Raw genomic sequence first — 26,965 nt, forward strand, 5'->3', positions numbered from 1 at the left:
ATTCATTCAACTTAGAGTATTTCAGTATTTTGAACAGAACATACCCCATAGTATTTCAATAGATGCATCTGTATATGGAATGAGGAACTACATTTTAAAAGTAAGTGTAATTTGAGACAAGTTTGACTTAGAACAGAAAAATCTTTTTCTTGTTTGGTTGGCTTTGCGAGGGGTTTTGGAGTTTTGTTGGTTTTTTTTTTCTATTTCCCCCCCCCCCCCCCCCGTTCACATAAGCTGTATTTTCTTACTTGGGATTGCTCCGGCAACTGCTCTATGGTAACAAAATCTGTGCTTTCCAGAAGATTTTAGTAAAGTGGACCGTGGAATGTTTAGCAATCTATGTATATTCCCCAGTGAATATGAATTTAAGATCACTTCAGATTCTCTTCCTGCTGGGCTAGTGAAAAAGAGAGGGAAAAGTTGAGTGAGGATGAGTAACAAGAAATGAAGTCCTTGCATCAAGCCAAGTATGTGGGTTAATCTTGTGAAGACCAGCAAAGCCAGGTGATTTTGAGTAAGGTAGCCGTGCTACTGAAATAACGATTCCCTGATAAGCAACTAGATAATATACTGAAAGACTGAGGAAGAATAGGAGACCCAGGATTGTAAAGTGTTCATATACATTTAAAAATTTTCTTTGGAAGGTAGTGGATTATGCAGACCTCAAACTGATGCTTGTCAGTCTTCCCACCATGTTTGCATTTGCTACTGCAAAAAGCAGCATCCTAAAATTTATCTTGCAGAAAAATACACGCTTAAAAAAGTTTCCCAGAGAGTACTATATCCCAATAGCATTAATTTACATGATCTACTATTCTACATATTTTTTTTTATCCCAAGAGTCAAGCTATCCAAAACTTTGATCTCCGTAAACTCTAGCAAGCTTTTTCTAAGTCTGCTCTAATGTAACAAACAAGGAAAATTGTGTTTGCTTTTGTATTTCTAAATTACTGTATAACAGTAGTGAAGACTCAGAATTTGTGCTTGCTCCGGGAAGCTGAAACTGAACAGTGAAAGTCACAGTAAGAGCCCGTCTTTTCTGTTCGCTAGGCTTGGAGGATGTTGATGTTGGTGGCGATACTTCTGCATAATGACTCCCGAAGTTTAAGACGTTTCAGCCATCCTCCACTCTCTGAAAGTATCAGGGCACCATTTGGCACCCACTGTGTCCTCTTCTTTTCTTTCCTGAATGCAAAGACACGCTTAGAAAATCCAAGCTTGAAATAAAGTAACGCATTTAAAGGAAATGTGTTAACTTAAGAGAGTTGTGGACTGAGGTTATAGTGGAATTGTGAAGATACAACGGATTTTGCGGAAATGAGATACAATTTGTGGTTGAACAGGGCATCCAGGCATGCACGTGGTCACTTAGCGTGGCAAGTGTACTTGCTTAGGTGATAGAAATCACTTAGTTTTCGATTGCTTTTTATTAAAAGGATGTTTTTCCTGTACAGTTCCTAGTGAACAAACTGTTAACTAAAGTCCTTTCTTTGCTTCTGATGTGTTGCAAATCTTACCGATTTCACATTAGGTAAAACTGACAGCACAATCTACAAGTGGAATATAGCCCTAGATTTAGGGGAATGTGACTTTAGGGTGCTTTTTTGTTTAATTGGTACAGTAAAATTCAATTATTGTATGTATTTTCTTAGATGTTACTGGTCTTGGCAGAATTACAACCGCAAAGAACTGTACATTTTACACCAATTTTGTTCTCTATCTGTTGGTACAACTCATTCATCAAAAAGCTTTTCTGGTTTCCTTTCACATTTGATAGGCAGGAGGTCTCCATTTTGCCTACTGGCTCTTCATCAGGATCCTGATTGAAACATTTTAAATAAGTTTTCAAGTTTGATGGTAATTTGCATGAGGTTTGCATAAATGTTTAGTCTTCATTAGTCAGTGCCTGAAACTCAAATATTTATCTACATGACAGCACTCCTGCCTTTATCTTTGAACGCCTTTCCAGCCTGGATTTCAGAGGCCGGTTTCGGGGCGCAGAGGCTGCACGGGCAGCCATTAATCGAAACTATCATTAAACAAACTTGCTGTTTCCAGAGGGGTTGCTCTTACTGAACGAGTTGGCAAATGCTGGTGGACAAGTGAGCTTTTGAGAGAGAGAACGAGGGTATGGGGTGCCTTTGTTTTGCTAGGCCATGACGACTCCAGCAAGAGAGGGAGAAGAGAGCACGATGGCCTTTCTCACAGGAGGAGTTTGCGGGTCTCCAGGCAAAGCGCTCAGTAGAGGAGCTGCACCAGCATTTCGGCAGCCTCACGTTTTAGTGCTGCTAAACCAGTTGCAGTTGATGAGCTGGGGTCTGGTTGTTCTCCTGACTGCTGTTCCCAGAGAATGGGCTATCAGAAAACCCAAATACCTGGTGTGTAAGACATTTGTGTGAATAATTCCCAAGTTTCTCACTTCTTTTTTTTTCTTTGCAGTGGCAGCAGGTGAAGGCCGAGCTGATCTCCGGCGTGGTTCAGAGGAGGCCGTTGAGCAGCCGAATGGCAGTTGCAAAGTCTGCGTAAGCCTGGACCAGCCAGGAGTTAAGGTCTGGTGAAAAGCCATGAGCAGAGGTCTGATGGCGATGGGGCGGATGGCAGCAGGACCTGGAGCAGGCTCTGGGCTGAGAACTAGTTTTCTAAGTTGATTAATATAGGTTCCAGTCAGTGCCCAATCTTGGTTCACCTCCTGGAGAGGCAGAGGGGGATGGAGGGCGGAGCAGCCTCCCACCGTAAAGAAAAATACAAAAAAGAAACCCCCAAACCAACCGAACAAACAAAAAATCCCTCAAACCCACCCCACGGGGCGATGGGGCTCAAGGCGGGCGGCGGGGCCGGGCGGCTGAGCTGCCCCCTCCGCCGCCAGGGGCGCCCCACTCCCGCCATCCCTCCTCGCCCGCCTCCGGCCATGCGGCTGCCGCGCGCGGCGGCCCGGCTGCTGCCGTTCCCCTGCCGGGCCGGGGCCCCTCCGGTGCCGCGGCGAGCGGCCGCGCGGGCTGCGGGGCAGGTGAGGCGGCCGTGCGTGAGCGGGGCGGGGCGGGTCGGGCTCGGCAGCCGGAAGCGGGGCGGGAGGGGCGCTCAGCCCCTTCCTGCGCTTCCTTCGGTGGGCTGGGGCCCGTACGGCGGTAGGGGAGTACTTCCCACGGCCGGGCCCTGCCAACGCCTGCGGGGGCGCAGCGCGGAGGGGCAGCTCTGTTCGCTTCCGAGTTTGAAACGGCGGTGTTGGGGGGTTCGGGGTGTGTTAGCGCTCCTGGGGGCGTTTGTAGCTACAGGAGGAGACGCGATGCCCCTTGGTCACCGCCGCCGGCGTCCCGCTCCGCAGGGGCTGGACCCCGTTTGTAACCCCCGTGTCCCTTGTGGAAAAAAGCGCGAGCATCTCCGGGTTTTGTCCTCTCTACAGAAAGCTGCTCGTACCCGCTTTTGCCGGCGCGTCCGCGGGGGGCTCTGGTACCGCGGTGTGTGTGCCCCCCCCCCCCCCCGCGCCTTGAGGAGGCAGTGCGGCCCTCCGACACGGGGATCGCTTCCCGTTAAAGATACAGAAATGCGAGCCGCAAATGCGCTGTGGGGGTTTAATTAAGAAATTAAGAGGTGACAGAAGTAACTCGGAGTTTAGCAGGTCCTTGCGGTTCTGCCTTCGGCCGGCTGCTTCCGTGCGGCGGGGAGCCGTGTTGGGCCGGAGGGAGGAGAAGGGGTCGGTGGCTGGAGGGGAGGGACATCCAGCAGCACCTAGTGTTTCCCTTCGGGGCTTCCCTCTGAGTAGCACAAAGAAAAAGTTCTTCTCCTCCTCCCCTGCCCCCCCCCTTATAAAATTTTCATAAGTTTAAAAGAAAAAAACAAAAACCACCACACCAAAAGTATACCCGATTTTTTTTTTTTTCTTACTCCTGAAATAAATTAGTTATTGCAGTGCTTTGCGGCTCAACTCCAGCTGACATCCACAGGAATTCCAACTAATTTATTTCTTTTAGTTAAGCACACAGGTGCATCTTGGCAGAGGTGATCAAGGTGCGTGCTCATAATCATGCGTTGCTTATGTTGCGCCTGGTATAGCAGAGTCCCAGGACCCACTGTATTAGTGTAGTGGATACAGAGAAGAAGTAGTATTGACAAGCTTTGAATGACCTCTTCCCAGGTAGGGAAGAAGAGAGTACGCTAGCTTAACTTGTTTGTTCTCCAGAATTTCTGTTACATCTTGATCAGATGTGTGATGTGACCTTGATATTTGGGCATGCTAATATCGGTGATACTAAGTTGATTTAAATCGATAAAATCATAGAATCGTAGAATCATAGAAAGGTTAGAGTTGGAAGGGACCTTAAAGATCATCTGGTTCCAACCCCCCTGCCATGGGCAGGGACACCTCCCACTAGACCAGGTTGCTCAAAGCCCCATCCAGCCTGGCCTTAAACACTTCCAGGGATGGGGCATCCACAACTTCCCTGGGCAACCTGTTCCAGTGCTTCACTACCCTTACAGTAAAGAATTTCCTCCTAATATCTAATCTAAATCTCCTCTCTTCCAATTTAAAACCATTACCCCTTGTCCTGTCACTACACTTCCTGACAAAGAGTCCCTCTCCGGCTCTCCTGTAGGCTCCCTTCAGATATTGGAAGGCTGCTATGAGGTCTCCCCAGAGCCTTCTCTTCTCCAGGCTGAACAATCCCAGCTCTCTCAGCCTGTCTTCATAGGGGAGGTGCTCCATCCCCCTGATCATCTTTGTGGCCCTCCGCTGGACCCGTTCCAACAGGTCCATGTCCTTCCTGTGCTGAGAACTCCAGAGCTGGACACAGTATTCCAGGTGGGGTCTCATGAGCGCAGAGTAGAGGGGTAGAATCACCTCCTGCAACCTGCTGGCCACACTAATTTTTGATGCAGCCCAGGATGCGGTTGGCTTTCTGGGCTGCCAGTGTGCACTGCCAGCTCATGTTGAGCTTCTCATCCACCCCCAAGTCCTTCTCCTCAGGGCTGCTCTCCAGACACTCTCTGCCCAACTTGTATTTGTGCCTGGGATTGCCATGTCCCAGGTGCAGGACCCTGCACTTGGCCTGGTGCCTGGAAATATTCTTCTAATATTGTGCCTGGGCCTGGAAATATTCTTCTAATCATTCCAGTGAGAACTACGGAGGGTTTCATTTGTTTGTTTTTGTGACTTTTCTTTTTTTCCTCCTTTCTCTGAAGCTGGAAAATAAAACAAAACAGAAACTTCAAAAGCAGATTTGTCAAGTTGTTCTGGATCATTTTGAGAAGCAGTACACAACGGAACTGGGAGATACATGGACCAGTGTCAGGTCTGTTGTTTTGGGGAGATGGGAGAGGGAGGAGAGAGTGCTTCATGAAATAAATTTGAAGAGAGTCATGCATTGTAATAACTGTTTCAGTTTATTTTCAGTTTACAACTAGCATAAAAGTGTGAAATAACAGAAGACCAAAACTTGGAATTTTTTAGGTTTTTCCTTGACATGATTGTTTTGGATGTGATGAAGTTTCTGTTGTCCTGTATGCATATACACTGTAAAGAGACTGCTGTCTCCTGTGTTTGTTGACTGTTTTGTAAAAACATGGTCTAAAAATTATTCCTTTATACTTAATGGTTGCTGTTAATGGTTTTTTTCCTACAGTTTTATAGTATCTTGAGAGACTGGGACAAAGATGTTAGGAGAGAATTACATTCTCGATTACTTTTGTTAGAAGAAATTGAATATTAATGACATGTACAGAAAAGACTATCACTTAATTTGGGCCTTGATCACACAACAGCTGAAGAGCTGACTGTGGTATTGAGAGGACACATCTTCCCTTCCAGCCAGCTGGTGGTTGCTGCTCATAGGAGAGCCATCAGAAGAGTCCCTCTGGAGTTCACTGCTTAGCTTATGTACTTTTCGACAGGAATTTGAACAAAAGCAGTTGACTTTCACCTGAAGTGCATGAGGAATGCTCCCATGATCAGTGCCACCTTACTTTGAAGGGAAAGGCATCTTATGTGATCAGAGTCCTAGAAACCATGTGATTCTTCTGAGTGCCCTCTTTGGTTTAGTCTGTTTGGATTAGAAAGTATTTTAAAATAAACTCCTCCCTTGTTAAAAACGAAACCACCACAACAACCATAAATGTATAGCATTAGTTTAAGTGAATCAAATTGAGAACTTTTAGGTTGGATCAATGTGTATTTCTCTTTTAGGCAGTGAGTATTCCCAAGGAGTATTTTTTGAGGCTAAGTGAAAAATACTAAGAGAAATTCAAATAGAAAATGGGGCAAATCCATGTAAGAAAGGTCTGAAAAAGTGAACTGAAATATTAACAAGCATGTTCCTATCATATAAGCACTGCCTTTTGACTGTCCTCCAGGAGTATCCATCAGCTTAAATTTTTCTGGCCCAGTGTTTGCAGAACATAAAAGGAAATTTAGAAAAGAACACTTGAAAAAACTTCACTTTGTAGTGTTGACCAAAATAACCATTGCAAAGCCAATGTGATTCTTTTTGTTGTGATGTTTGCAACTAATATTACAGTTGTTCTTTGTCCTTAGGGAAGTACTTTATAGTCAGAAAGAGCATTATTCTTCATAATTTAAAACTTCTGCAGTAATTTGTTAAAGAATTAGCAAAAATAGAGAACATTTTTTTCAGAAGTTAGTTTTTAAAATGCAATAATTAGAGAAAACGGTGGCTTGGTTTCCTATTAAAATTGTTTTCCTGCATACTTTTCTTAATCGTATGTAATCAAAGTGATTCCTTTTTGATTGTACCAGAATCATCCAATGGTGAGATTGTTACTCTCATGTAAGAAAAGCCTTCCTACGCTATGGAGAGCTCATTTTATTTGCCAAGTTATTAAATAGCTTTTCCTTTTCTCAATCTAGGGATGTACTCACGCACCCGTTGTGCTGGCAGTACGCCGTCCTGCTTAACAAGTTCAGCCAGTCTGCTGAACTGGAGAACATCTTGCATGTGAAGGGATATCATCCTGCCTTCCAAGGATCTTTCCCCTATCTTCCATCATCGTTGAAGTGTTACATCAGGAGAACTCCTGGGAGATTCCCTGCACAAAAACACCAGGCTGGTAAACTGAAAGAGTATTATCTGCTGAATGCTGCTTCGCTGTTGCCAGTGCTGGCCTTAGAAGTGAAAGATGGAGAAGACGTTTTGGATCTCTGTGCTGCACCAGGGGGTAAATCAGTAGCTATCCTGCAGTGTGCCTATCCAGGTAATGTATCGAGGTGCTGTTAAAAGCTGATCCCTGGCACTGTGCCTGGGCTATTTCAGTTGTGCTTGTTTTCTCTACAAGATTTGGATTGGGGGGAAGAAAACAGCAGTTTATATTCCATGTAGTTCTGTGCTGTTTAGTAAGATTTTTTTTTTTGTCTGTTTACTTAAAAGATGATGAAAAATGCAGTAGTTATTTAAATATAGGTTACTGTAAACTGACAGACACAAGTAGAGTAGCTCTATTTTTCTTCCTCCCTTGGCCCCTTTATTGTTACTTCTCAAGAAGTTACTTAAGATCATGTGGATTTGTTGGCAGAGGGAGGTGAGTAATCTGCAATCTTAGAATACTTTTTTTTTTCCTTTGCTACCTCTCTGGCCAGTGTTATGCAAATAGTATAAGTAAATTTAAGTGTACTGATGTAAAACGGAGCATAATAAATTTTGAAAATCTAGGTAGAAGGAGAAACCTTATGATGAGGTATTGGTCTATATCAGTGTTTAATAAGCTCTGTGTCTCAATCCACCTAGGTGTTGCAGAAGGGCGCTAAGATAATCACAGTGTTTAGAAGGCAACAGCAACCAGCAGCTCAGTTCTTCCAGGCCAAGGAGTTAAAGCAAGCTGTGATTTCAGTTTCCAAGTGTATATGTTAGCTGGGGTAGGAATTGTCTCAGAATGTTCACAGCACCTTATGTTCTTACTGATGAGACTGTTACCTGCACTTGTTGATTACAGCTAGTTCTTCCTTCCTCTTCTAGAGGAATGAGGTGATGCCACTGAGGTAAATTAAATGTGGATTGACCTTTCAAAAGGTTGGGAAAAAAAAAAAAGCCACTTCTATTGCACAGCTGCTTCTGAAGATAACCAAATTGTTGCTGGGAACATAAGGTGTAAGGAAGCTGTTTCTTAATATATCTCAGTGAATGCTAAGGTGCACCATATTGTGTGTGGCAAACATGGTGCAGGACAACCTGTGGAGACATGAAAATAGAAATTTTATTAACTTAGAAAACAGGACTAAGAGGAAAAAATATCAGGCTGTGTTTCTGGTCTGGGTACAAGCAACAGTAGTTTTTCTTCTGAAGGGATAATTACTTTGGCTACATTGTTAAAAGTAAGTGCAACCAAAAGGCTTTTGTTAAAACCCTTCACCTTAAATTTCAAGTAAATAAGAGGTTGGACTGCTTGGCTCAGGATACGCAAAACTGATGTTTTGTTTATTTAAAAGGCAATTAATTAATTAATAAGGGGCATGTACTTCATTTAGACAATGGCTCAAGGAGCCTGGAAAGGCACTCACTTAGCACGAGTCTTTGGATATGGATTATGTTTAAAGTTTGTTTTACTGTGGAAGTCTATTGCTACAGTAAGTATTTGCTAGTAAATATGTATGGATTACTCAGTAGGAGCATGTTGAAATTTAATTAGGTTTATAAAAATTCAGCAGTGATATAAAATGTGCAAAAGCACACACGGTGTAAACTATGGCAGTCATGGCAAAACAGTAGAACTTCTGAAATCATTGTAATTCCTTATATTTGTAAAAAAAACCCAAACCAAAACAGAAAAAACATAAAGACTTATTTTAGTGTGTTTACCTCATTTTTTAAATTTTTTAAGGTCAGTTTCACTGTAACGAATATGATGATTTGAGGTCAAGATGGTTGAAACAGACAATAGAATCCTTCATCCCAGATCCTTTGATTAACTTAATAAAGGTCTCTAAACTGGATGGTAGACAGATTGGAGATCTTCAGCCTGAATTATATGACAAGGTAACGTTATTACTTACTAGCAAATAGTATTTCTGCATTATGCTTCTTTTTTTTCCTATGATGCTCTCTTTTTAATTTTCTTTTTTTTCTGTCCCCTGCAAAAAGTTCTGACCTATCAAGAGGAACCAAGATCATGTACAGGATTTGCAGAGCCTCAGGAATATTTTATGGAGCCTACTGTGCATTTGTTCATGTGTTAGATGATGTTACCCCTTTACCCTTGATAGTGAATTCTGAAGACCTTGTAGTTGTGTTCCTTGCATGTTGCGTAATTAGGAAGGGTGGGAAATACAAGTGAGAACTATTCAGGTAGAGAGTACTTTTGGAGTAGTGATTTCTTCTTTTCTTCTCCCTATCCCTCCTCTCCAAACTCCATAAAGACATCTCAATATAATAATTAGATAATTTCTGCCCCTAAAAGGGAAAATGAAAAGGGTGGTTTAAGTGTTTGCAAGTCAGTCAAGTAGATTTTTAGCATACAGTGTTCAGAAAGGGAATATCTTTACTGTGAATTGACTTAGTTGCTCTTATTTGTTGTATAGGTACTGGTTGATGCTCCTTGTTCAAATGACAGAAGTTGGCTATTCTCTTCAGATATTCAGCAAGCTACACTTAGGCTAATAGAAAGGAAAGAGTTATCTTCTCTACAGTTCCAGCTGCTAAGGTGAGAAGTGCAAAGAAAAACTACTAAAGGAGCCTTTTGTAACTAATAAAAATGACATGGGGCAAAATTTTTGCATGTTCAGTAACCAAAATCACATTTCACCATATGAAAATAATGTGAAGAATATTTTGGTGCAACTCCTGTTTAGAACAAAGAGTTAATTTAGTTTAATGTGAATATGTACATTTGTATGGGGTTATATAAATAGTGAGGCCTAGGTCTTCTGCTACCATACTGCTTTACAGTCCTGTTAACTCATTTATTCACATATATCTCCATTTTCACATCTTGTAACAGTCTGATACTCTATCAAATATCAAAATAATATCAAAATATTTTCAATAGTACCATGGTTTAACCCCCAGCCAGCAACTAGGACCATGCAGCCGCTCTCTTGCTTCCCTGATCACCCCCCAGTAGGGTAGGGAGAAGAGGGAGAAAAGGAGGGGAAAATTCATGGGTTAAGATAAAGACAGTTTAATGGAACAATAACGGAAAAGGGAAATAACAATAATAATAATAGTAAAAGAATACACAAATAAAGTGATACAACACAAGTCACTCTCACTACCCCGTGGTTGGTTGCCCAGCTTGTCCTGAGCAGTGATTGCGGATTCCTGGCCCCCAGCCAACCCCCATTTATGTACTGTGTCCCCATAGAGCATGACATCTGTGGTATGGAATATTCTGTTTGCCAGTTTGTCCTATGTATGCTCCCTCTCAGCTTCTATGGGAAGCTGAAAAGGTCCTAGACTAATGTAGAACATCACCTGGCAACAACTAAAACAATATGTATTATCAGCATCATTCTCATACCAAATCTGAAACTCAGCAGCTACTAGAAAGAAAATTAACTCTATCCCAGCTGAAACCAGGACAAGTGGATGCAGCTAACGTGGTTTCAGATACATTCCTCAGCTGAAGCAAAGACACGCATATGATTTTTAATAGTTTTTTTTAACTATCCATGAAAATAGTCTATAAATCTGCCAAGCTGGGCATTCTTTCCCAAACTCTTTTTGCTGCTGCTGCTGTTGTTGTTCCGTCACAGAATTATCCCTTATGGTTCTTTATTACAGTCTTTTTGCTAACTGTCAGGACTGACTGCCAGCCATCACTTAGGTCATTAGTTAATGCTGCTTCAGATTTGCTCCCTGGGCTGTTTATATGAAGGGACTGAGTCTACTATTGCACATTCTTATATGCTGCTTGAATTTAATACCCATTTGACTATTTGTAGCACAGAAAGACTACTGATCGTAACTGATAGGGTGAAGAAGTAAAAGAATGTGCGGTTTGGTGAGGGAGTGAGGATTGTTTATTTTTCAAGAACATCCACCCAATAATCCAAATCAAGATTGTAATGTATTACACTTTTTAATGGTACCAGCCATAGGCTGGCATTTGTGTAGCATTTCAAACTCTACAGTATTTTTGTTGCGGAAGAAAAAAAAGTGACTTCCCAATAATACGTTCTAGACTTGAGCGTTTTTTGCAAAGTAACAGTCATGTCTGAAGTCCATTTGTCAAAGCAAATTGAGGGAAAAATAACATTATAAAAAAGAAAAAGAAAGTTTTTATGGAAAGTTCCCATTGCAGCAGTTCAAGTTAGTTTTGCATGACTTCCAGTTGAAAAAGACCCAGCAGAAGCCTATGATTTATAACAGAAATATGAGTATCTTATTGCAGTAATGCATCATGTCACCGATTTCCTTTGAAGAAATCAATCACATTTAAAACACTGACCTGTTTCAGTTTTCCCTTTTCAATATTTGACATATAAAATCCAATTTGTGAACCCCTACCAAAAGAAAGCATATATCATGGAGAAAAATTTTGAGAATTTGCATAAATCACTCCAGATTGTAATGCTGAAGCGGAGAACTCATGACAGCAGGAACCTCATTTTAAAAAAAAGTAGACGTTCCTGTCAGTCCAAATGAAATTTAATTGAATTATTCCTAAATCAAGAAGAGAACTTTGCTTCTGTTGAAAGTATACTTTGCTATAGCAACAGCAATGAGAATTAGATTTCTTAAGGACAAAACGGTTTTGATACGTAAGTTGTAGTAAAAGGATGGTAATATCAATTTTGTTGCTCAGTTTAGGTCTGAGTACTTCTGTAGATTCTGTAGATTGACCAGTCTACAGAACTGGAATTTTTTGGGGTCTTTTAATAGATTTTGGAGCATATGAAATAAATGGTTAGGTTGCAGATTTAGAGATTACAAATTTTATCGGTTACAATATTTGACACATACTTAGTAAATGGTATAGCTGTCCACTGTATTTTTAGTGTTTCATTTATCTGATCACTATAAAAAGAATTTCCAATACTAATGACATCTCAGATCCTGTGTGAAAGGGATGAAGGAAATGATAAACTGAGACCAGGAAAGGCTAAATAATTCATGCAAGTGCATTAGAAGTTTGGCAAAATTAAAATTATGGAATGCTGCCCTATTCAAGGCTTTGTTTTATGGCTAGGCTGCATAATTATAAGTAAAAAATTGGATTTCAATCCTGTCTCTGATACTTCAGTAATATTCAGGAAGGTTGAACCTATACTAATCCAGCTGTACTGCATTTTATGTGAGTCAGCTCATGTAAAGCTACCTCTGGCTTATCTGTTCTGATTACCCGGTGCTTTATGTTCGTGGGTGTTTCTCGCCTTGGTTCCTTGCATCTGTAAAACAATAACGATTTTGTTGAGAGCAGCATAAGGAAATATTGTGTGACTGAAGATGAAGCTAAAGTATAAGGACCAAGCATTATTTCAGTTTAGCAGTAGTGTTAAGTATAAGGATAAGGGTAAAACACAAATGAGAAGAATGAAAGGCAAAGGGGAGTTCTATATTCATTTCTATCAAGTGACACAGCCCAAAATTTGGGATTTTCTCCTCCTTAATTGAGGAAATGCTTCACTTGTAATATGTTTTTATGCGTTTGGTCATCTTGTGCTTTTTATTTTTTTGGTTGTTTGGTTGGTTGGTTTTTTTCTTTTGTTTTATTGGGTTTTTTAGCAGATCAACTTGGGGGGCAAGCTGGGAACATCAGAGAGGAAGTAAAGGAAGGAAAAGTATTTTTTGCAGTACAGAGTAATTTATTAAGTACATAGAGGCTTCAGAGAATGAAGATCTGAAAGAAGTGTTGAAACTGATGCAACAATCTTCCCACTCCAGTCTGCAGAAAATCTGAAATGTAAATACGTGGCGTAAATGCTGAACAGCAAATTTTATAAGCACTGAGGGCACCACTGATTTGAAGGAAATTGAGATTGTAATGATTGTTAATACCAAAATCAAAGCATCCCTGCTGAGTGCTGTAATCCAAGAACACACTGCAAATCTTGTTATTATTTGGAGTGTTCATGCAGAAAACAAATTGCAAAGTAAGAGGGGAATGTTCATTTCCTGATACTGAACGCTAGTACAAAATGCAATGGTTCCTGTGAGTGAATTTACCAATGTTACCCCTTCTCAGATAGAAATTAAATTTTGGGTTAAGCCCAAGTGCATAATAAGTTAGTGGTGAAACCGTTACGAATGTTGTAATTATTCCTGGTCCAGTTACTGCAGGTGAAAGAAACTGTGTTAGGGTTCAGTTGAAAATAAATCCAACAGGATACAATCTAGAAAATGCAGCAAAGGCATTCAGACTACTCTTAACTCTTCTATACGCAACATCTCTCAGTAATTAAACAGCTCTAATTGGTGTTTAATAGTGTTCTGGTCCACAGAAGCTCCGACTAACTTTAAAATGCACACATAAAGTTAAGAGATTTGGGGGAATTTGGGGTGCATGAGAAGTCTGGAGGACCTTTCTGTGCTTTGATTACTGGTGGCAATGGCACCAAGCTGTGTGGAGCGGTCGACACACTGGAGGGAAGGGCTGCCATCCAGAGGGACCTGGACAGGCTCGAGAGGTGGGCCCATGTGAACCTCATGAAGGTCAACAAGGGCAAGTGCAAGGTCCTGCATCTATCTGGGTCATGGCAATCCCAAGCAGAAATACAGTCTGGGTGGAGAATGGCTAGAGAGCAGCCCTGAGGAGAAGGACTTGGGGGTGTTGGTGGATGAGAAGCTCAACATGAGCTGGCAATGTGTGCTGGCAGCCCAGAAAGCCAACTGCATCCTGGGCTGCATCAAAATTAGTGTGGCCAGCAGGTTGCGGGAGGTAATTCAGCCCCTCTACTCCACTCTCATGAGTCCCCACCTGGAGTCTGTGTCTGGTTCTGGAGCCCCGAACATAAGAAGCGCATGGGCTTGTTGGAGCAAGTCCAGAGGGGGGCCATGAAGAAGATCAGAGGGCTGGATCATCTTCACCTCACCAAGGCAGACAGACTGAGAGAGTTGGGGTTGTTCAGCCTGGAAAAGAGAAGGCTCCAGGGAGACCTTATAGCAGCCTTCCAGTACCTAAAGGGGGCCTATAGGAAAGATGGGGAGGGACTCTTTATCAGGGAGCGTAGCGATAGGATTGAGGGGTAACGGTTTTAAACTGAAAGAAGGTAAATTTAGGTTAGATATTAGGAAGAAATTCTTTGCTGTGAGGGTGGTGAGACAGTGGAACAGGTTGCCCAGAGAAGTTGTGGGTGCTCCATCCCTGGAAGTGTTCAAGACCAGGCTGGATGGGGCTTTGAGCAACCCGCTCTAGTGGAGGTGTCCCTGCCCATGGCAGGGGATTTGGAAGTAGATGATCTTTAAGGTCCCTTCCAACCCAAACCATTCTGTGATTCAATGAAATAAGCCATACAAAATGCTAATTTTCCTAGTTGATCTCTTTCAAGTTGTATGTATTCTCATTTTTCAAAACTCAAGACAAAGCATTAAACTTGCATGGAGAAATACAGGAAACTCTTTATTCTTCCCAGTTAATGAAATGTTTCAATCCCTGTTTTGCTTACAGTTGTAATGACTTTTAAGGAACTCTGTCTGATTCTGTGTAACATACATTTCTCCTCTTACAAACTCTATGCAAGTGGAGTGCGATACTGAGATAAATTTAATGTTTCCTTCTGTACAAAGACCTTTTTTCCTTTGGATATCAATCATAACATGGTATTTGAAATTGCTGATCTTTTTCAAGAAAAGGTTATCAGAAGTTTGGTGTTGGGTTTTTTTTTTTTCTTTCTCATTGAGTAGTTTGGGAGGTGGAACGGTTTTACTTGGAAGGAGAAATGAAAAAACCTCAATCCAAATATTCTGAACGTATTTTTCTGAATGAAAGAATACTTAAACCATTAGTTAATGTAATATGTAAGTAACTGGATGTTGTGTGAGCAGCTTCATAAAGCTTTTGATTTGTGTTTGTCTTGCTGCTTCAGTCCTGGGTTTCATTGGAGCAGAGACTGCTGATCACGCAGCCACTTTGCATGGTGGTTAGCCAATCCGCACACATGGGAAGTAAAGGGAGATTGACATTTTCCCTTAAATCATCAGGTAGAATTGGCAACCTAAATCTCTAAAGGCTAATCTACATGCCACCGGACCCACTTTATTTTCTCCAGCCTGAGCCTTTGAAAATATATCCTACTACTTTGTTAAAAATGTAGGACACAAATGTAACAAACCTTAAGTTACAAGCATCTCTGTTTTCTCTGGTATGTGAAAATTAGTGATGTGGTTTCATAGAATACATATAATCATAGATTTAATTGTTGAAAGATAGTCTTTTTCACATAGTGTGTAGTAAATACTGTGATTTACTGGAAAAATCCTGATATTCCTCCTTCCATGTTCAGCGTCACTTCAATGTAGAGTTTTACACATGTACCTAGAAGAGCAATTGAGTGGTCTTAATTGTGGGGTTTTTTTGTTGCTGTGGAGTGAAGGCAAAAATTGTTTTGTATAAATATACAACCGTATAGTTTGAATACCTGCATATGGTACCACTATAACACTTCTGATTTGTTTAAGACTAGCTTTTATAGCACTGGAGCATATAATGATGGACTGAAAAGGAAAATACTCACAATTAGCTCGTTGACCTGTCCAGGCAAAGTGATGCAGTTTTGTTTGTGATTTGCTACTGATGAAAACAATATCAGGCTTTAATGTTCATTGCAATGGTGAGGAGAACCAGTGTCTTGAGCCTTTAAAAATATTTACCATCATAGAAGTTGCTCAAGTTTTGGTGTCAGGCATTAAAAGGATGGCAAGGCTGAACCTCATGGGAGAAGTAGAAGCACAAGGGAGTCCCTCTAGAAATACGGCAGCTATCTTGTGCCACAGATTTCTGTTCCAGCCTGTGCTGGACTCCTGCACAGGAGCTCCCTGGGTGAAGTTCAGGCGTGTTCTGGAGTGACCGGAGGCACTGGAAGGGGAGAGGTGATCTGAGGAGGGAAGTGAAGTGGATGCCATTTTCTGTGGAGAAGGGAAAGAAGGCACATAGGAAAGTGGAGAAAATTATGTTGAGGATTGCTTCATCACACTGTTCTTCAGTTCTTTCCCTGGGTTTTTTTCCTTTGCTCCTCTGCAGAGGACAATTTAATCCACTCGTTATCCATAACTGTCTAGTCGATTAGCTCCACTGGGAATTTTTCAGAATTTCAACTGTTGGACCGACAAATCTTCTGTGGGTTGTGTCCTTCTTTAACTACTTTCCATCTTGAAAACTAGTTTATATAGACTGCTGGCCCCAGGCTCCAAATTGGCCATGCTGTTCAGGGTGTCTTACTGGGCAAACCGTGTTCCCTCTCTGTGTATCCTTATCCCTCCAGATGAAAACAGTTTGGTAGCTGCTGTCTGGACGGGGAGCCTTTATCTTTTGTTCTGATTTCATGTGCTTAAATGTGGCATGTTTGTGCTGTGCTGTTCCCCAAAACACTAACACTGTTCATTATGTTGCTGGAGGTATGAGTCATTCTATTGAGTTTTTTAGACTCATGGTTGTTTTGAATTTCTTCACAAAGAGTGAGTGCTGTGACCATTGTTGTGGCTCCATTTTATCTTCCAGCAGAGATGTTAAAATAAATAGTTTCTGATTTTAATTACTGCCTGGTTCCATAAGACTTTGGCAGTGCCCTGTGAGTCACTTATGGATCAAGTCCGGTATGATATGTTGCAAAACAAAAGTTTATTGAATTAAATAAATGCATGAATAAACAAATAAGCTACCCAGCAGCTAGGTAGCTGTTTTGAGATCATGGATTTAAATTCAGACACAAATTTTGCTTTAGTTTTACCTTCAGTCCTTTCTATCTATATGTATGGTTCATAAGCTGTAATGAAGAATGCTAACTCTAAAGCTGTGTGGCAAAGTCTGTAGTGGGCTTCAAAGATCTTTAGTTCTCCCTTCTCTATCTGAGAAGGTTCTGCTTGGGCTACATATGTTTTTCTTCTTCGAAATAATACATTTAAGTTGGGAAGAGGGATGGACCTCTGAGAGTGTATGAGGTAAGAAAGTAATTCTAGGATGACTAAAACGACGGAAGGATTGAAGGTTTGTCACAGCAGGAGAAATGGACTACCTCTGGCTGCTGGAGGCCAGCCAGCTAGAAACAGCCTTGCTCTTAGTGACACAGAGTGTGCAGAAACCCAGCGTGTGAGTGTGCAAGGCAGATGCAATGTTGAGAGTGGAAGCAAAGTTCTTGAGCGTTGTGTTGGCATCTGTGGCTCTTAAATCAGAGAATGGGTAATAAACCAGTCTGTTACCATTAGAAGGGCACCGCAGTTCTGGCATTGCGAAGGAAATCTCATAGCCCTTTGTTAACAGGATGAGTATTTCAGAAGTCATTATCCTTTAGAGGAGAAGGCTCGGTAATGTTAAACTGAAGGTTTAGTCTTTGCTGTAGAAGAATTTAAAATTGTTTGCTATAGAAATGTTTATCTGCATTTTCAGGACAAATTTTCATTAAAGCAGAACAGGGTGGGGTTTGTGGGTTTGTGGTGTTTGGGTTTTTGTTGTTGGGTTTGGATTTTTTTTTTTTTTTTGTGGTTGTGTCTACTTTTCTTTATAGTTCAATCTAATGCTGAAAAAAACCAATTCACTTCATGTTTCTGCTATTGCTACTGTGTTATCCTGATCTGCTGTGTCTTTCCACAGTAGCAAACCTTACTTAGAGAGGAGCAGAGGGAGTACATGCTTGGGGTACAGGGAGAATACTTCAACTAGTGTCTCTATCCCCTGTGCACCTCTGTCACCACCCATCACAAAGCATTAAAAAAAATGGTATGTTGACACAGGAGAAATTTCTTTATCATTTTGGCTTGGTTTGGAGGAAATAAAAACAAAACCTTTAACATGCGGTCCATATTACAGCGATTTATCTGGTCTCTTGTGAGAGGAAGAAGGAAATGTGTGATATCTTTAGTCAATAAAAAGAATTGGATTGAGGATAAAAGCAAGTGCATCTTGAGATGCGCTGCTTCTTGAATAGCTTACAAAAGGGTTGGCAGTGCTTATTCTGATCAGACATTATCCTGCATATTGAGCAGAAATACATCCCAGTTGCCAAAAGATGGCACTGTTGAAGTGTCGAATTATTTTAAAATTGACCTAAAATATATGTAATCTTTTTACTTTAATACTGAAAATGGTTGAATGATTAATATGATTAATACTGACCCTTCCAATGGCAAGCAACATAAACCCAAGCACAGGAGGAGTAGGCTGGACATGCGAGTGCTAGGTGTACTATGAAATACATATTTATTGTCTGCCTATTTTTAAAAGAATATTTGAGACACCAAGACTTATAGAATGAACAAAATGTCAGCCTATCATGTTTAATTTTCTATAAGTGTGAAAAATCCTCTTTTTAGATTTTTGCTAATTATGTTGTAGTTGCATGTGAGAGGTTTTTTTTTTTGGTTTTAGAGTTGTTGTGTGGCTCTTGAGTGGTCTTTTTTCCATGAGATTTTAAATAATAAGTCTGCTCAGTTTTCCCCAATATATTGTTAGCATCTTCTCCGTTGTCAGATGTAAAGTAAATCTTGAGAAATAAACTAAATAAAACTGCTTTAAAATAATATATTTCTTTTGAAAATATTATCCAGTATTCCTATTTTACAAGCAGTTCGGATAGATTACTCTAATGCATCTTCTGAATCTCTGACTTCTGTAGTACAATACATGCCAATGAACCTATATCCAAAGGCACACCCTGAAAACATACAAAGTATTGCTAATACTTTTTTTTTTTTTTTTTTTTCTTGTAAGACCTCATTTAGAATGAGGAGGGGAGCAATCTGCATGTGTTAAATTGTTTTAGAATACTTCCTGAATGGACTGGACATCAACCACCCTTTTGTTCGGACTACAGATGTGTCTTGTGTTTATGTGCTGGAAAGATTTAAGTGTGGATTCGGTGGCTATAAAGTGATAATGTCAGTGGTTTATATAAGTGTGGAGAAGCATCAGGCGAGTTTCTACAGAATGATGTTTCAGTGAATCTCACTCTATCTTGCAGTTTTCCAGCTATTGTAATTCCAAGCTACTGATTATTTGAAAATACCATTAAAATTTTGGACTATTTCACTATGTCACTAAATTCTCCTAAATTGTGATTTGCTGATATGTACTAAAGTTGTGTTCAGAACCCCAGAAGAGAGCTGGCTTTTTTTTTCCTTAGTTTAGCATGTATGTTGTCTTGTAACAAATATGCAGTAGTACTTGCAATTCTATAATGTATTTACTTCTTTTGCATGCTGTTTTATATCATCTTCTGGAAGAACTAACCTTGGAGATCTTGTATACAGGCCTTACCTGGTAAATAGGGCATATTAATGGATTGTCATGCACTTCACCAATTTTAGTCTTTTCTGCTATGCCTTGACTGTCTTATGGTGCTAAAACAATAACCTCATACTTCTGCAGTGGTGTAATATGATAACATGCAACATAAAATCTTGAGTTACATCGGCTGCTGACAGTGGTGCTTCTTTAGGGTCTTGATAGCAAGTACTAAGGGATTGTCATGTTACTAAAAGAGAAATGATTGTAGGGAACGGTGAACAACTCATGAGGCTCCAGAAGAAGTTTCTTGTGCTTTTAATGTGTATTCTTATGTTTCTCCATGTGAAGCTTGAAACTTTGCAGTATTAGTGCCTATAACGTGTAAAATTCATTATGATACATGTATATACCTGAATTTAAAATTATGAAGTATAACTGTACTTAATCTATACTTAAATTAAAATTTTTAGTTTTTTAATAAACATGGTCATCTGTACTACTAAGAGAAAAATAATGGCAGATTAATTACCTTTAAGTAATGTATTTCATTTTTAAACAATGTGTTATAACAAGAGGAACGTGAAAAAATATTCTAGTGTCTTCTGCTCTAGCATCCTTTTTAATCATTATAGATTTGGAGCCATTTTTGGAGATTACAAAGCACCTTATAACAGGCACCAAATCTCTTCAGCTAAGAGTCAAGCTGTAAGTAAGGATTTGGGGGATAATCAAGGTGTCTAATGTAAGAGGAAACTTACGTTCTTAGATGGTGGAGTCAGAGTAGCAGTGGTGGGTTCTGCTATGTGTCTGTAAGTTAGGCTCCAGCTCTGTCATATCCCTTGGATAAGCTTGTTCCCTCCATTGATTATAGAGGAAGACTGGTTTCTTAAATTTATTTGAACAGATTCTTTTACGAATGAATTTTCTGTCATGCTGATGATGAGGGAACCAAACTCCCTGAATCTGCTTAGCCTAGTGAAATATCACCATGTGACTTTGAGCCCAGCACTTCTTCACTTTGAATTTTGCAGCTCAGTGCAGGTTTATCAAAAGCCAAGCACGGCTTAATCAGGGATGGCGGTCGGTTGACTTTGAACACAGCCACTGAAACAACTGTTGCTGAACTTGACAAGATGGATAGATACATTGATTAACCTTGCGGCGTAAAGTAATCCTCCTTAGATATTTTAATTCATGACTTAGGTTCAGAATAAAGATAACTGCACTGAGCAGCCTGACCTTTTTGGGTCATGGGCCAGTGAAGATTCCCAATCTAAGGAGGCTTAGAGTTAGGGGGGTTTTGATGTGAGATTTTCAGGATTTTGTTCAGAAGCCTGTGTTGCTTTTTCCTCTGAATCACTGCCCTAGTCACTCAGTTGTAGGAGCACAGTGCCTTTGAAAGTGTTGACTTGAATGGTTGTTACTTGTTATATAGTAAGAAAAGGAGAGTTATCGAGTGTCCAGGGTTTTAACCCTGTAAGCTACTTTTTTGGTATTTACCTTTACCATGTACTTTTTCCACTTTTACATGGTAAAAATATTTTCTCACTTGTTAAAATGTTCATGTAGTATCAGGCTTATAGGTAGGAAAGCAGCTGACATTATCTGCTTCTATAAGTAAAGTTATCAGGTATGCTAAAAGTACACCTTAATTGTCATGCAAAAAGCACTTTCACATTTCCAAGCCAACTAGCTGCCCTCTCATGGTTTGGCATCCCAGTATGCATGGGAGAGGTGTAGCTGAGGGGGCAATTCTACGACAATGAGTAAAGTAGATGGTGACTTATAGTACTGTGAAGATCAGCTCAACTTTGAGAACCCATTTAGACTTCAGCCCCATTCTCTTTGAGTGCTAATGTGAAAGCTTGAAAGCAAGCAACTATTACATGGGGGAAAAATGCTTTTATGTTTTCCAGAACTGGTATGAGGCCAAGGAGGTGGGGGATCAGGGTGCAGTTTCTCTTCCTGGCTTGTTGTTCATGAGAAGGCAAGGTTGTACATTCCTGCTTTCCTTTATGATAGTTACCTTCCATATGTCTGGGTGCACTGTGGTTGCTCAGACAGGCCGGAGAGCAGCAGCATAAGCCCTGCCCTTTTAAATGGACATCTGCAGCCACAACAGGATGGCTGCAAACAGCGAAGGTAGCTGGAGAGGCAGTGGAGACAGCTTAGGACCTTGGATCCCGTACTGGTGCTTTTGTAGCCTGCTAAGGAGTATATGTGTGTTGGAACATGGAGGGGAAAGAAGGATGAATATCTGGAACTGGGCAATTCAAGTGCATGCTGGTAACTGCAGAATTTTAGGTAATAAGATCTAGAAGGGACGTTAGGATGACACCTGCTCTGTTTTACTTTCTCAAGGTGGCATTGTAAATGTCGTCCCATATCAACCTGTGTCTAAGACATTCTTAAAGATTTTTGCAGACTCTAAGAAGCTGCTCAGAGGTGTGAGATAAGCTTGCAGTTTAGTGACAGCTTTAGCTAATTTTGGAAGTATCCTAGAATGAGTCCATTAGGTCCAGTTAAACTGAAAGTATTCAGTTTATACCTGTATAAACCTGTATTCAGTATTCAGTATATACCTAAGTACTCTGTAACCTGTTCTTTACCTATAACAGGCTGAACTTGAACTGCTCACTCACTCACTCAGGCTAAATGTGCTAGCCATCTGCTCACTCTCCCATCTTTTTACCTAAGACTGATACAACAAAGGTATTAAACACTGATTTTTTTTTTGAGCATCATCTGTTGAGAGAGCTCTGTTCTCATATGCTAACTAAAATTGGAGTAGTATAGACTCCAGTAAAATATGTAATTAGCTTGCTAATTAGTGTAACCAAGATTCATAGAAGAAATGATCAAGATAATGCGTACACTCCCCAGAGAAAGAGACTGGGTATAATACGCAGGAGTTTTCACCTGCAAAGGTGAACAAAGTTGTATTATCTCTGTCTGAAACAGTCATTTGTCCTGGTGTTTCCTTATTATTTTGGACAGGACTTTCAGAGTAGCTTTGATCTGTGATCTGCTTTGATCCTGCTTGTGATGAGGCTTTTCTTTATTGATTCTTTTCCTGAAAAGGCCAAATCCTGTTAATAGGACTTGTCTTTTTTCCCTTGTATTTTCCTCTTTCCTTTCTCAACTGTTTGTGTTCAGACATCACCCTTAGCAAGTCCTCAGCTTGTCTCTGGAGGAATTGCTGTTTCATTGGCATTGTGTGTGACTGTCTGGGCTTAGAATCAGGCTTGCTGCACTTGAGGACTGCTCACTTCATGTGGTTTGAGGATATGGGTTGGGGTTTTTTTTCCTTTTTATTTTTTACCTGTAGATTTTTTTTTTTCCTGGGTCAATGCAGTATTGTCAGTAATATCTACCAATCTAAGATTATTCAGTGTCTTTCCATGCAGCGTGATTGCGTGTGTCATTGTGCTCCATCAGTCCATGCTTCCAGTATCTGCCCTGCCCTTGTGCACTTGCTAAATTCCCAGTGACACTTGCAGTCCCCTGAGTGCCTACCTTGTTGTCTCTGTAATATTCACAAACTGAGTAACAGCATTCACCTATTCAAATTCTCTTGTTTTTAAACAAAAAAAAAGGGTTTTTTAGGGAACAATTGTATTTTAATGTGGTATTTGCTTCAGCCCAGTATTATCTATTTTCCAGAAGCAGTGATCTGTTTGAATACTAGTTTTCAACTCAATCTTTGAGCCGTTATGTCCTTGGAGGCTCCAGACCGTATGATTAAAAGCGATTACCTTAAGAGAGCATGAACTTTTTTGCATTTTTTTTTAGCAAATGAACTTTTAGTGTAGCTTGGTCTTTCAGTTATGTGGTGGTACCGGATTTGAAGAATGCTTTTCTGTGATGCAAGATTCGGGGTTTTTCTCCTTACTCTTTTAGTTTGCAATAGGTGCATATCTCAATTCTAGACTCTCATAGGTTATATTTTACCTGTCTGAAAAAGGACTTTGCAGATCTGCTTTAATGGAAAGTAAGCAGTCTGTTTAAACTCTGTTTCGGTGGGGAAGTGAAAAAGAACCTCTGTTCTGTTCATCTACCAGTAGTCATGAAGCTTTCAGGAAACCTGAAATCTTAAGCCACTATTTTGTCTTTGTTTAGTCAAAATTTGTCAACAGGTTAATAGGTGAAGGGCACATAAACAGACAATATGATCCGATAACTCATATTTCCTTTAGGAAATTGGGTTGAAAAGTAGTAGCTCATTGAAACTCCCAAGTCCTCTAACCTGTTAAATAAGTTGCAGAATTTGCAGAAGTGTTTGTAAAATTACAGCCCAGTAATTAGTTCAGGCTTTTACTGCAACTGTACATTCTGATATTTGTTAATGCAAGCAGCTAGCTAAGTAGCTAACTAGCACTTTTGATGTGGTGTAACCCATTTTGTATGCACACTTGCAGCATTTTCACAGTTGTGCTGTGAATACAAATATTTGAAGTATATTCTGCAACTTGGAATGGATGCTGCTTTCTACTTGTTGTTGTATAAAAAAATAGCTTCAATTAACTGAGAATACATAAATAAATGAGAAACTAAAATATGTTGCAGGTAGTTTCCTGAACTGTTAATTATATACTGTTAAGACAGTTTCATTATGTTATTTTTCTCATATATATTTATACCTTTTTAGAAGTCTTACGTGTTCTTCCCCCCTCCCCAGTATGTCACTTCTTATGTTGATTTTTTTTTTTTGCTGTTGTTATTTGCAGGTCTGCTATTAAAGCATTGCGTCCTGGTGGATCTCTGGTCTATTCTACGTGCACTCTCTCAAAAGCAGAAAACAGCGATGTAATAAATCTCATTCTAAACTCCTGCAGTAACGTTATGCCTGTGGACATAAGTGAAATGGCCAAAGCTGTTTCTCAGGAATTCACTTTCCTCAGTGGTACTCAACAGCATGAACTTCTGGTTCTCCCAGAGAAAGGGAGAGCATGGGGTCCAATGTACGTAGCTAAATTAAAGAAAATGTAGTCCATTTGATGCCTGTTAGTTTTTTTATAAAAGATATGTCATAAATTAATATTTATTTCTAATCTAGTATGTCTATATGAAAATGTCCAAGGCAACTGAATTTAGAGTGTTGCAGCTTTGTATCTGCTGCTGCCTAATAAAAAGGGAGCTAGACACTTAAATTACTTTAGCTTAAAATACTGAATGTGTTTTCTAATGTGGACTTGTAATGAAGTCCTTATGAAGTCAAGGGAGCTTTGTATTATTTTCAAGGTGATGTTTTTAAATGGATTTGTATCCTAGAATATAGGCCTAATGTGGTGGGGTTTTGCACTGGTTTTTGTTTTTTTAATTACTCATTTGGTTTTAATACAGTATTTTTTTAAACAAATGGTTTCAATGGTCTGAAGTCATGGAAATCCTGCATTCTGTCTCAAACACATATAGAAATCTGTTTTCCTGTAGGAACTGATTTGTATGCAGAGTTTGTCATCTTAAGCACTGACTGTTCCAAGCACTGGCAAAATGGGTTTCATATTTGCTAAATTGTTTGATGGTTAAAAACTGTCTTTTGTTTACAGTTGCAAAGTTCAGCAGCTATATCAACACCACCTTTTTGGTTTTTAATATTTTTATATTTTTGAGCTTGGAAAAATATAAATTGAAAGAGTAAATTACATTGAAATGTCCTTAAAACAGTAGATGAAGATGTGTTTAGCCAGCAGTGTCTAGAGCACATATTTGAAACAGAAGCAGAATGATTAATAACCACAATAATAGCACAATGTTCAGAAAGCGTTGTTACGTAATTACAGGCATGATGAGCAAAATAGACATTCTGGAGAAGAGGCTTATCTACTGAGTTAAGAAATGTTATGTGAATTCATGATGTCATGTTTGTGGTGTGTAAGGAAAGAGAGTTCCAGTGAGAACATGTACTGATGTTTTTAGGTTCCATCAATTTTGCTGCACGATGCTATGGATAAATATATAGATTTATGTGCACCATGTTCGTGCATATACACGTGCAAACTGTGTCTTCCTGTGGACTGCCTGTGGGTCAGGTGTACAAACTTCTAATTCAGCAGTGCTTGAATTACACCTATGAATGGATCATGTAACGGTGTATACATTAGCTCAAATGCTTTTCTTGAAGTAGAATGGAGCCTTTTCATCCCTCTCCAAGCAAAGAGGAGTCCTTTCCCTGATTGAAGCTTATAATAATTTTTTTTAAGGAATGGTGTTTTAAAGAACAGAGTTTGTTTCTGGTAGATGAGTTGCTTGTGTGGAAATAAGTGTGAGACTGTGTACATTTATATATTTTATATGTTTTGTGTGTACAGCTCTGTGTATAGGTAATTATAAGTTTTTTTGCAATCACAAACATGATTTGTTAATGCAGATTTGATAATTTTTTTTTTCTGAATACAAAAGAATATCAACTTCTAAATACCGGAAAAACTACCAAATTGGTGATTCTGCACCTCGTTAACGAGGCAGGAATAAAGCTGATTGCCTGAGGTCTTCTGTAAGGAGCTCCATGCAACCACGCTGGAAATGCAGTTGCACCATCGATTTCTGAGCTCACAGCAACAGAATCACTGGAGAACCACATGAGATTCTCCAGTGATTCTGTTGCTGTGAGCTCAGAAATACATGTTCCAACTGTAACTGAACTGCTTTTTGTCTCTGACAAGTTCAGTTGGCTTTTCACTGCCTTTCTTCTCTGCTCACCTTGTTACACTGATGAGCCTCGACTCTGCATTCACACCGATTCTCTGTCAGTACACCCATCGTCATAGAGCACTCAACATTTGTCCCAACTCTGAGCATTGTGGCTGCTGGAAGGTCCTGTCCATAGTATCCAGAGCAGTGAGAGGGCAATGTTCAGAAGCACAGCACCTGAACTGAAGGACGTCTTTGTTGCCCAAAGCAGATGCTAATTGTGAGTGGTAGCTTTGGTTTTTCAGGCTTCTATGACTAAGAGGAGGATGGGGTGGGCGGTTTGCCCTCGGAATACTGTCTCGCTGCTCCACCTTTTGCTGGAGGAGATCCATGCATGAGGTACTCTGCCGCTTTGGTGCGTGAGCTTCCGTGGTTGTCCTTTCCCCTGCTTTGTGATGAAAAATGTTTGAGCTGCCCCTGTAGCATTAAATTGTCAGCAGTGTCTCTGAAAACTTAAGAGGATGTAAAGCGTATGCAACTTGAGGCACAGAAGTTACTAATGTATGCAGATGATATTGTGTTCCTATGGAAAGACCTAACAGCATCTGTCTCAGAAACATTAAATGTAATATCCAGATTTGGAGTCATCTCAGGCTACTGGATGAAATAACAATACCCTTGTCAAAATGCTTTCCATCAGTTTTATTTGCCCTGTGGAAATTGAAATGGAAAGCCAAGAATGTAACTTACTCAGGGATGGAATTAAAATTTGTGGTTAAATTGAATGGTTGAGGAGAACGTGGGCTAGGTAATCACAGAAAGAACAAAGGGATCCTTGCAAACTGAACTTTGCTCAATCTCAGCATATGGGCAAGTCCCTGTGAACTGCATTGCATTAGACCTAAATTATGCAGCAAGGCTTCCTGATGTATGTAAAAGCTGTGCTGAGTTCTGTATAACACTTTCCTGATCTCCTGGAGTTTCTTTTCAACTAGTCTAAAAATGCACCAAAAAG

At 40.2% G+C, this 26,965-nt stretch overlaps 1 protein-coding gene across 1 annotated transcript; it reads left to right on the forward strand.

Moving 5' to 3' along the window:
• Positions 1–2,908: 2,908 nt before the first annotated feature.
• NSUN3 (NOP2/Sun RNA methyltransferase 3) lies at positions 2,909–25,685 on the forward strand. The gene is made up of 6 exons (XM_074154786.1): positions 2,909–3,007; positions 5,179–5,288; positions 6,860–7,203; positions 8,824–8,978; positions 9,521–9,642; positions 24,045–25,685. The coding sequence occupies exons 1-6, from the start codon at positions 2,909–2,911 to the stop codon at positions 24,304–24,306; spliced, it is 1,092 nt and encodes a 363-aa protein (XP_074010887.1). The 3' UTR covers positions 24,307–25,685.
• Positions 25,686–26,965: the final 1,280 nt, after the last annotated feature.

The sequence above is a fragment of the Numenius arquata genome, chromosome 1 (assembly GCF_964106895.1).
Source record: "Numenius arquata chromosome 1, bNumArq3.hap1.1, whole genome shotgun sequence".
Classification (NCBI taxonomy): Eukaryota; Metazoa; Chordata; class Aves; order Charadriiformes; family Scolopacidae; genus Numenius; species Numenius arquata.